General features: G+C 37.0%; 1 protein-coding gene across 1 annotated transcript; it reads left to right on the forward strand.

Moving 5' to 3' along the window:
* The first annotated feature begins 5,620 nt into the window (after window positions 1-5,620).
* LOC131618663 (uncharacterized) lies at window positions 5,621-6,200 on the forward strand. Its single transcript, XM_058889838.1, has 2 exons — window positions 5,621-6,082; window positions 6,189-6,200. Exons 1-2 carry the CDS (start codon window positions 5,621-5,623, stop codon window positions 6,198-6,200), a joined length of 474 nt encoding a protein of 157 aa, XP_058745821.1.
* The last annotated feature ends 5,699 nt before the right edge of the window (window positions 6,201-11,899 follow it).

The raw sequence follows: 11,899 nt of genomic DNA on the forward strand, positions 1-11,899 counted from the left end.
CATTTATATGTGATTTAATATGATTTTTTTTTATTTTATTTTAATGATTTAATTAAGATAAAAATCAAATATTTTTGATAGAAAACATATTTTGATGATTTCCAATCACCATTTATGACAAAATATATTGCAATTTTCGTGACAATTGGATTGAGAAAGAATAAGTGAGGTTTTGGCCAAAATAGAAACTTTTTATTCAAGAAACAAAATCAAATTTCTCAAAGAAGGAAGTTTGGATTCAAAGGCTTTTTGGGCTCTTTTCTAGACCTAATTCTTTCCCCTATAAGTACACAACCTAAAGCATAGGATTAGGGGACGAAAATTCAGAGAGAGGCAGACTTGCAAGAATCAAAAATTCAGTGAGAAACTCAAACTTGGTTTTGGAGAATTAAGAGGTTTCAACGAGAACTAAAAGGTGCAAACGCTTCCTTGAAGGGCTCTGAACGTGTTTGGATTGGTACTCTGCATCAAAAACCCCAGAACATCCTCCTATAAACCGAGGTTAGTGCTTCTAAACCTTGAGCCGATTAGCCCGATTCATGCATTTATTTGTTAATTGGTTTGTGTAGTATGCTTTGTTTGATTGCTGTGAACATTCGTGATGCATTAATTTTGTTTCTGGGAGTGTTTTACGTGAATCACCATTGGAGGCCGTCGCGAGTTCTAGGGTTACAAATTAGGGGTTTTTAGTAAGAGTAAAATTGGGTCGAATTAATTATGTGGTCAGTCTCGTATAATCAGGACAAATGAATCTGGGGTGGTGCGCACTATTTATATGTATGTATGGGCAAATCGCTATTTTTGAGGCATATTTGCTAGGAGACGAATCGTAGCCGATTCGTAGCTAAAACATAAGAGTTTTGCAGGTTTTTGTGAAGAGGACGAAGACGTGTCCTCACGTTACTGGCTGGTTTGAAATTGCGCGCTTATTTTCTATATGCATTCTTGTTTTCACTTATGTTTTGCAGGGAGCGTTTCTTTAAACGCGTATACGCTGTAGTTGAGATGGCAAGAGTTGTGTTGAGTGAGTCTGGGGGTGTGGGTTCGAGCCCTCACTCCCACATATATTTTTCTGAGTTTTTAAGCTCTTAATCCTATGCGCCAATAACCCTCAGGTCCACCGTGAGCCTACAAATCTGGACCATAGAACCCCATTAAAGTTAGATCCAACGAGCCTTGATCAAACCCCTATGTTATGAGCCTTAATAACAATCCTATTGAATCAAACCCCCTTAATAACTAATTTAATTTAATTAATATAATTGATTTTAACTAATTCTTTTTATATAATTAATTATGTATAATAATTATTTTGTAAATAAAAAATATATGATATTATTATAAAAATTCTAATTTGTTGTTCGTTCCGATTAAATTAATTAATCGCTATGGTCAACAATGATTTTTAATTAAAATGTTTATTTAAGTAAAATATAATTAATTATTATTTGGTTAAATGGTTTCAACCATTCTCATTGGTTGCGATGATTAACTATTCAATTTCCTCATGTCAAATTCCTTATTCTTTTTAATCGAATTAATCGATTGCGAGGGGTAATGATATAAACTAAACTATAAAATTATTAAAAAATACCTTAATTCATTATTAGTGATAATCGAATCAATCGATTAAAATTGGTAGTGATGCAAATTTCAAATCTTTTAACTATGGTGATCAAATCTATTGATCATTGCGGTTAATAGTATTAAATCAGGGTTGTACGCCCACTCTTAAAACACTTCCCAAACTTTTCAAAACTTCCAGTATCAAATTACACATTATCATAGGCTATTTCAAAAGCCTTTGAGGCAAATTCCCAACCCTATCAAATTTCTAATTCTAAGGGCGTACAACCCTTCCCCGAACTACGTAGACTCTGATCCTCCCTAAGGAGGTACGTAGGCACTTGGCAACAAGGCGAGTCCCCTTCCTCCATATTCTAATCATGTTCAATAATTAGCCTTCAACTCTATTTACTGTCTGTCATCTTTCTTTATCTTTTGCCACAAACCCTGATCATTAAAATGCAAACCATAGGAAAGGGTTGAGGGTGCCTAACACCTTCCCTCGACCTGAATATAGTATCTTACCCCGATCTCTATACTGCGTAGGGTTTCCTATTCGCCCTTCAGAATAGGTGGCGACTCTAGAATCTTTATTTTTAGGGCAGGTTGCTACACGTGGGTGCAGCAATCACGTGATTATATTCAATTATATTATCTTGTAATTAGGTGATTCTAATTCAATTCAGAGTTGCACTCCCTAAAATTACTAACCACAACAACTAATATTAGCAATTAAAGTAACAATAACGGGGAAGGGAAATTGCAACCAGCGGAGGAGAGGGGAATTGAAACCAGCGGGATAAAATAAAGCAAATAGATTTAACACAAGTAATAATCAAGATCAGGGTTTAGGGTTACCGATATTCGTAGCTTTGGCAATTTGGCAAACCCTGAAAAGGTGGGAAAAATGGCAAACAAAAATAGGGTGAGTGCATTATCGGTTCGGAGTTGAACATTGCTAACCCTAAAAATAAAAAGATAACGAAATTCAAAATAAATAACATATAAGTACTTAGCTTCGAATTTGATTTGATATGGTTGGCAGTCGGAAGAAACCCTGGGGTTAACCCTGAAAATGGCAAGGCAAAGGCAGAAGAAGGAGTGAGTGTATGTACAGTTCAAAAAAAGTATAAGGGTAAACCCTAAAATCAAAAGGAAACAAAATAAACTTTGAAATTTAATTGAATACTTAGCTTCGTATTTGACGTGGCGCGTAGTCGGAAAGTGTCTGAAAAGTCAACCCTGAAAAGGCACAGAAAAGAAATATTTTTCAGTGTATGGCTAATTCTCACAAACCCTGAATCGGGCGTAAATTAAATAAAATTGGATTTAATTAATTGTTGGTTTTCAACCCAATTAATTAAATCGATCAGAAATAAAATTAGGTTTTTTATAATGTCAAGATTTTTTTTTAATGAATTAATCAAAATTAACTTGCTAATGAAAACAATTTAACAATTTAAGCTATTTTAAGACAAATAAAATAGAATCGAATAATCGATGATAAAGAATAAAATAAAAGTAAATAAAAATAAAATAGAAAAAAAGGTTTTGTTAAGATAGAAAAAGAAAGTTTTTAGAGTTTTGTAAAAAAAGAAAATGTTTATATAGAATTTATATATATAAATAAATAAATAAAGTTTGTGTAATTTAAAAAAAAAGATTATAAAACTTAGCTGGATGATCCAGCGTGGACTGGCTGTGAGGGTGTATAGTGGACTGCACCTTCGAAGACGTTGGATCTTGCACTGGGAAGATCCTGTGGCCTTATATTGAGGAGTGCATCGTGGGGTGCATGGAGGGGGCTGTATGGAATCTGTGAAACAAATATGACATAGTTTTGAAAAAAGGGTGGAGGTTCCCAGGATCGAACCCGTCCACTACTGGTCGCATGCCCCATCGTTTCGCCATTTGTGCCATTAACGCGGAGTGATAACGAAAGCAAACGAAGACATTAAATATAAAAAATACATTTTAAGTAGAGAAACGCGCGCCTGCTGCATTGTCCCTGTCCTTGGGATTTTCTGCAAATACCTCTACCCACAGTTCAAAAATGTTGCTATAGCACCTGTAGATCAAAGATAACGCAATACACAATAGAAATCGACTGTAGGACCATAGATCGATGGGTTTTAGCCCCCTGAACACAACGATGGTCCTCGTTTTGGCTAATTTCAACTGTAATAGAAATCCCCAATATGGAACTTCGAAAACCTAGCAATGGTGATCTTCTATACAAGCGATCAAACAATAACTAATTTACCCAGAAACAATCACAGCATCATAGAAAGCGTAAATACGTGATCAAAGCAAGTGTATTATGCATAAAATACGAGGTTCAAACCGAATTTCATAGGGAGCAAACCGTGAGTTGTAGGGAGCGGTTCTGTGCACTTCGGCTTTAGGGAGTTACTGAAAATCCTTCAATGATATCCCAGGAGTGTGATTGAATCCTCAAAATGCTTTGAATTGGCCTGCAACTTTGAATTTGAATGTGACTTTTGCTTGAGATTTTAAAAGCTCAATTAGGGTTCCTGGAGGCAGAATTTCGTCCCCTTGGCATCTGAACAAGTTGTATACTTATAGTGGATGGCTTTAGGTTAACAAATTTGAACTCAATCTTGGCAAATTGGGAGATTGATATTTGAATGAATCATTGTTTGTAAATGTTTCCAAAATTGTAAAAATCTCAATCTTTTCTAACCAATATCTATGTGCACGAAATTTGTGTCACATAAGGTGTAATTTGATGATTGGTAATTGGAATTAAATCAAATCTCTTCACAATTATTTTTCAAATCTTTGATTTTCATCAATTTTTAATGAATAAAATTCACTAAAAAATAAAATAATGATAAAAAAATTCGTGGCATGGAGATTGGGGCTTCTATATGACTTGCATAGCAAGATTGGATCAAAATATCTTGGGCCCATTTGCAAAAATAACTCAATTCTTTCACATTTTTCCCTCCAAAATAACCCAACTTTGACAAGGCCTATCTCTCTCATTTTTTGAGGTTTGGAAGTGTTCTAGGATTTTTTAGAAACCTTAGAGAGTCCTCTAACCATTGTATTTGGTCTCATATAAAAATAATTTTCCATGCTCCTTGTGTGTCCTTTTGAAAAAGGTGTCTTTTTGTTGACTTTTGAAAAGGAACTATAATGTTTTGGTCCATATCTCTCAAATGAAGCATTTTTAGACTTGGCATGTGAGAGACAATTTTGTAGAGAATCAAATTTCCTTCAAAATGAGCTTTGGATGGAAAATTTCTGATGTTCCATGTGAGAGTTATGGCTGGTCAAAGTTCAGTTGACTTTTCCTATACAAAACCCTAATTTAGAAACTTTTGGAATTGTTGATTTCTGATCTTTTCTTGATGAACCATGATCAATTCTTGATCAAATGGTGAATGATACTTCAATATGAGGATCTTGACAAAAAATCAGGAGTTTTGACTTTGCTTTGACCACAGTTGACTTTCTAGGTCAACTAGTCGATTGTTGTCTTTCTGAACATTTGAGTGATCAATCATTTGAGATGAGACTTGATACTTGTCATGGAGATAATGTGGGATATATTGAGCCATATGTGATGCCCTGGAGCCATTGATTCACAGATTTCCCTTTGAATAAGTCAAACCATAATTTTAGAGCCTTGTTTAGGAGAGTGTGTCTTGGAGCTTTGTATCTTGAATTGAATTTGAATAGGAGAAATAGTGTGGGAAAATTTTGGGGTATGACAGCTACCTTCCAGAGGGAGAACCCGTCGGTCTTCAAAGGCAAGCATGACCCCGATGGAGCATTAGAGTGGTTGAAGGAGATCGAGAGGATCTTCCGCGTAATGGAATGTACTCAGGAACAGAAAGTTCTCTATGGGACGCATATGCTAGCAGTCGAAGCTGACGCCTGGTGGCTACCAACACGTCAAAGATTAGAAGGTGCAGGTGAAGAGATCACTTGGGCTGTGTTCCAAAGAGAATTTTTGAGGAAGTATTATCCTGAGAGTGTTCGTGGTAAGAAAGAAATTGAATTCCTCGAACTGAAACAGGGGAACATGTCGGTGACTGACTATGCTGCGAAGTTCACTGAATTGGCCAAAATTTATCCATACTTTGATGGGGAGGGTGTAGAATTTTCAAAGTTCATCAAGTTTGAGAAAGGGTTGCGCTCTGAAATCAATAAGGCTATAGGGTATCAGCAAATCCGCATTTTTCCTAACTTGGTAGACAGCTGCAGAATTTTCGAGGATGATAATGCTGCTCATTATAAGATTGTCAGTGATAGAAGAGGCAAGAAAAATCAGCAACGTGGCAAGCCTTATGACTCTCCAGCTGGAAAGGGCAAACAGAGGGCTGCTCCGGGCCAGAGAACAAGTGGGGGAGGTGTTCCTGCTCCGATTGTGTGTTTTAAGTGTGGAAAGGCTGGTCACAAGAGTACTTACTGCACTGACGAAGTTAAGAAGTGTTTCTGTTGTGGCAAGACTGGTCATATGATGTCTGAATGTCGACATAAAGAGGTAGTTTGTTTTAATTGCGGCGAAGAAGGACACATTGGAAGTCAATGTCAGAAGCCAAAGAAGGCACAAGTTGGTGGTAAGGCTTTCGCATTGGCTGGTTTCTTAGATAAACATATAGCAGAAGTATTATCACAGAAAATAGGAATGTTACTCTCATATATCTGATAATCTTCCAGCTGACTTCTCATCCAAACATTTGTGTGCTACAACCAGCTGCAGCAACATATTCTGCTTCTGTTGTTGAGAGGGCAATAGTAGCTTGCTTCTTGCTGTACCATGAGATCAAATGACTTCCAAGAAATTGACAACTTCCAGAAGTGCTCTTTCTCTCTATTCTATCTCCAGCATAGTCAGCATCACAGAATCCTACTAAGTTGTAATCTTTAGATCTTCTGTAAACTAAGCCAACATTAGTAGTACCTTTCAGATACCTTAGAATTCTCTTAACCGCTGTTAAATGAGATTCTCTTGGATCTGATTGGAATCGAGCACACAAACAAACACTAAAGAGAATGTCAGGTCTAGAAGCAGTTAGATATAGAAGAGATCCAATCATACCTCTGTACAACTTCTGATCTACTTTCTTACTTACCTCATCCTTACCCAGTACACAAGTTGGATGCATAGGAGTTTTGGCTTCTTTGCTTTCAGAAAGATTAAACTTCTTCAGAAGTTCTTTCACATACTTCGTTTGATGAACATAGGTTCCATCGGAAGTTTGGTTGATTTGAATCCCAAGGAAATACTTGAGTTCTCCCATCATGCTCATTTCAAATTCAGCCTGCATAGACTCAGAAAACTCCTTTCCAAGTGTAGCATTAGATGTTCCAAAGATAATATCATCAACATATATTTGACAAATTAAAATATCCTTTTTAAATGTTTTACAAAAGAGAGTAGTGTCCACTTTTCCTCTAGTGAAATCATTTTCCAGAAGGAAAGAACTCAAACGTTCATACCAAGCTCTGGGAGCTTGTTTCAATCCGTATAATGATTTTTTTAATTTGAAAACATGATTTGGAGACATGGAGTCTTCAAAACCAGGAGGTTGGTGAACATAAACTTCTTCATCTATATAACCATTTAAGAAGGCACTCTTGACATCCATCTGATAAAGAGTGATGTTGTGTTGAGTGGCAAAAGAAATTAATAGACGAATAGATTCTGACCTGGCCACTGGTGCAAAGGTTTCTGTATAATCAATCCCTTCTTGCTGACTATAACCCTGAGCAACCAGTCTGGCTTTGTTTCTTACCACTTCACCTTTCTCACTTAGCTTGTTTCTGAAAACCCACTTAGTACCGATGATGTTAAATCCTTTTGGTCTAGGAACCAAGTCCCATACATCATTCCTTGTAAACTGATTTAGTTCTTCTTGCATGGCAATTATCCAGTCTGGATCTTCTAGAGCTTGATCAACAGAAGTTGGCTCGATCAAAGAAACAAGACCTAATTGACATTCTGCATTGTTCTTAAGGAATGCCCTTGTTCTGATGGGATCATCTTTCTTTCCAAGAATCACATCTTCTGAATGAGCTGAGGCAAGTCTAGGTGATCTTCTGATAGTTGGTTCTTCAGAAATCCTAAGATTCTCTAAAGATGCAGCAACTTGATTTTCTGATCCATTGCTTCTGAGACTGCCAGCTTCTGCAGCTTTGCTTCTTGATTCTTCAACTTCTGATATATCAATATCAAAATCTGCAAAATTCTCAAACTGCTTTGGTTTTTCAGGACCAAGCTTATCATCAAACCTGATATTGATTGATTCTTCTACAACCAATGTTTCAGTATTGTATACTCTGTAGCCTTTTGAGCGTTCAGAATATCCAAGAAGGAAACATTTTTGTGCTTTAGAATCAAACTTACCAAGATGATCTTTAGTATTCAGAATAAAACATACACATCCAAAAGGATGGAAATATGAAATGTTGGGCTTTCTGTTCTTCCACAATTCATAAGGAGTCTTATTTAGAATAGGTCTGATAGAGATTCTATTCTGAATATAGCATGCAGTGTTAATTGCTTCTGCCCAGAAATGCTTAGCCATATTGGTTTCATTGATCATGGTTCTGGCCATTTCTTGTAGAGTCCTATTCTTTCGCTCTACAACTCCATTTTGCTGTGGAGTTCTGGGGCAAGAGAAATCATGGGCAATACCATTTTCTTTGAAGAACTCCTCAAAGAATCTGTTCTCAAATTCGCCACCATGATCACTTCTGACCTTTATGATTTTACACTCTTTCTCAGATTGAATCTGAGTGCAGAATTCAAAGAACACTGAATGAGACTCATCCTTGTGTTTCAAGAACTTTACCCATGTCCAGCGGCTATAATCATCAACGATGACTAATCCATATTTCTTCCCTCTGACAGATGCTGTTTTGACTGGGCCAAACAGATCAATGTGTAAGAGTTCTAACGGCCTTGAGGAAGAAACAACATTCTTAGACTTGAATGCAGGTCTGGAGAACTTGCCCTTTTGACATGCTTCACAAAGAGCATCTGATTTGAATTTCAGATTGGGGAGTCCTCTGACCAGATTTAGTTTGTTAATCTGAGAAATCTTTCTCAAACTAGCATGTCCTAATCTTCTGTGCCAGACCCATTGCTCTTCAAAAACAGACATAAGACAAGTCACCTTCTGATTCTTAAGATCCTGAAGATCTGTCTTATAAATGTTGTTCTTTCTCTTGCCTGTAAATAGGATTGAGCCATCCTTCTGACTTACAGCCTTGCAAGACTTTTGATTGAAGATTATATCATAACCATTGTCACTTAATTGACTTATGGACAATAAGTTATGCGTTAATCCTTCAACAAGAAGTACATTAGTTATGGAAGGAGAGTTACCAAGACTTATGGTTCCAGAGCCAATGATTTTGCCCTTCTGATCTCCTCCAAACTTAACTTCTCCACCTGGTTTAAGCACCAGGTCTTGGAATGTAGACCTTCTTCCCGTCATGTGTCGCGAGCACCCAGAGTCCAGGTACCATGACATTTTGCTTTCTGTCCTCTTTGCCGCCAAGGATATCTGCAACAGAAATTATCTTCTCCTTAGGTACCCACAATTTCTTGGGTCCTTTTTTGTTAGTTCTCCCCAAGTTCTGATTGAACTTGGGTTTAGAAAAATATTTAATTGGAGGAACAGTATGATACTTCTTATTCTGAGTTCCATGATATTTCTTAGGTTGTGTCACATGCTTCTTGGTATGTGTTATGTGAAAACTTTGTGCATGTGATGTGTGCTTAATATCATGGTAGTGGCCAAATTTAAATTGGTTATACAGAGGCTTGTATGATATTTTCATATCATCCACAGATTCAAGCTTGTATGGAATTTCACCCTCATAACCAATGCCTACTCTATTGTTTCCAGACACAGCATATATCATAGAAGCTAGCTGACTTCTGCCAATACTTCTAGATAAGAACTTCCTGAAACTTAAATCATATTCTTTCAGAATATGATTCAGACTGGGAGTGGATTTTTCTGAATTAGAAGGAGATCCAACATTATTGGATAATTTTAAAACTTTTTCTTTTAATTCAGAATTTTCCAATTCCAACTTCTTAGTTTCAAATTCAAATTGCTTCTTCAGCTTTTTGTATTTGATACTAAGATGAACTTTGAGTTCCAGAAGTTCTGTTAAACTGAAAACTAACTCTTTTCTAGATAGTTCAGAAAATACCTCTTCAGAATCTGATTCTGATGTAGATTCTGATCCGTTATCTTCTGTCGCCATCAGCGCACAGTTAGCCTGCTTATCTTCCGAGTCTGATTCATCTTCTGACTCATCCCAGGTTGCCATAAGACCTTTCTTCTTATGAAACTTCTTCTTGGGATTTTCCTTCTGAAGTTTTGGACATTCATTCTTATAGTGTCCAGGCTCATTGCATTCATAGCACATGACCTTCTTTTTGTCAAATCTTCTGTCATCAGAAGATTCTCCACGTTCAAATCTCTTTGAACTCCTGAAGCCTCTGAACTTCCTTTGCTTGCTCTTCCAGAGTTGGTTCACCCTTCTGGAGATCATGGACAGTTCATCTTCTTCTTCAGATTCTGATTCTTCAGGATCTTCTTCTCTAGCCTGAAAAGCGTTAGTGCATTTTTTAATATTAGATTTTAATGCAATAGACTTACCTTTCTTCTGAGGCTCGTTTGCATCCAGCTCTATTTCATGGCTTCTCAAGGCACTGATAAGCTCTTCCAAAGAAACTTCATTCAGATTCTTGGCAATCTTGAATGCCGTTACCATTGGACCCCATCTTCTGGGTAAGCTTCTGATAATCTTCTTTACATGATCAGCCTTGGTGTAGCCTTTATCCAGAACTCTCAATCCAGCAGTTAGAGTTTGAAATCTTGAGAACATTTTCTCAATATCTTCATCATCCTCCATCTTGAAGGCTTCATATTTCTGGATTAGAGCAAGAGCTTTAGTCTCCTTGACTTGAGCATTTACCTCATGGGTCATTTTCAATGACTCATATATATCATAGGCAGTTTCCCTGTTAGATATCTTCTCATACTCAACATGAGAGATAGCATTCAGCAAAACAGTCCTACATTTATGATGATTCTTGAAAAGCTTCTTTTGATCATCATCCATTTCTTGCCTTGTAAGCTTTACGCCACTAGCATTTACTGGATGTTTGTAACCATCCATCAGAAGATCCCATAGTTCACCATCTAGACCAAGAAAGTAACTTTCCAGTTTATCTTTCCAGTATTCAAAGTTTTCACCATCAAATACTGGTGGTCTAGTATAACCATTGTTACCATTTCCGTTGTATTGCTCAGCAGAGCCAGATGTAGATGTGTGTTCATCACCAGCCATCTTTTACTGAAGCGTTTTTCTCTTCCTGAATCTTTTCTAAACACGGTTAAGTGCTTGCACCTTAGAACCGGCGCTCTGATACCAATTGAAGGATAGAAAAACACTTAGAAAGGGGGGGTTTGAATAAGTGTAGTTTAAAAACTTGGACGATAAAAATAAATTGCATAGTTATTTTTATCCTGGTTCGTTGTTAACTAAACTACTCCAGTCCACCCCCACGGAGTGATTTACCTCACCTGAGGATTTAATCCACTAATCGCACGGATTACAATGGTTTTCCACTTAGCCCACGACTAAGTCTTCTAGAGTATTCTGATCACAACCTGATCACTCCAGGAACAACTGCTTAGATACCCTCTAAGACTTTCTAGAGTTTCCTGATCAACACGATCACTCTAGTTACAATTGCTTAGATACCCTCTAAGACTTCCTAGAGTATTCTGATCAACACGATCACTCTAGTTCCTTACAACTTAATGTAATCAATTCTAAGAGTATTACAAATGCTTCTGAAAAGCTATAATCACAACAGTGATATTTCTCTTAACGTTTAAGCTTAATCTCACTAATATATTACAGCAGCAATGTAGTGAGCTTTGATGAAGATGAAGTTTCTGAGCTTTGAATTTGAACAGCGTTTCAGCAAGTTAATTGTTTTCAAATCGTCAACCTTGCTTCTCATCAGAACTTCATATTTATAGGCGTTTGAGAAGATGACCGTTGGGCGCATTTAATGCTTTGCGTGTTCCGTACAGCATTGCATTTAATGTTTCACGCTTTTGTCAACTACCTCGAGCCTTGTTCACGCTGTGTCTACTGACGTTGCCTTTAATAGCTTCCAACGTTCCTTTTGTCAGTCAGCATAGCCTGCCACTTGTACTTTCTTCTGATCTGATGTTTGAATAAAATATTTGAAAATCATCAGAGTCAAACAGCTTGGTGCATAGCATCTTCTTGTCTTCTGACCTTGAAGTGCTTCTGA

Source organism: Vicia villosa, linkage group LG7, assembly GCF_029867415.1.
Source record: "Vicia villosa cultivar HV-30 ecotype Madison, WI linkage group LG7, Vvil1.0, whole genome shotgun sequence".
NCBI lineage: Eukaryota > Viridiplantae > Streptophyta > Magnoliopsida > Fabales > Fabaceae > Vicia > Vicia villosa.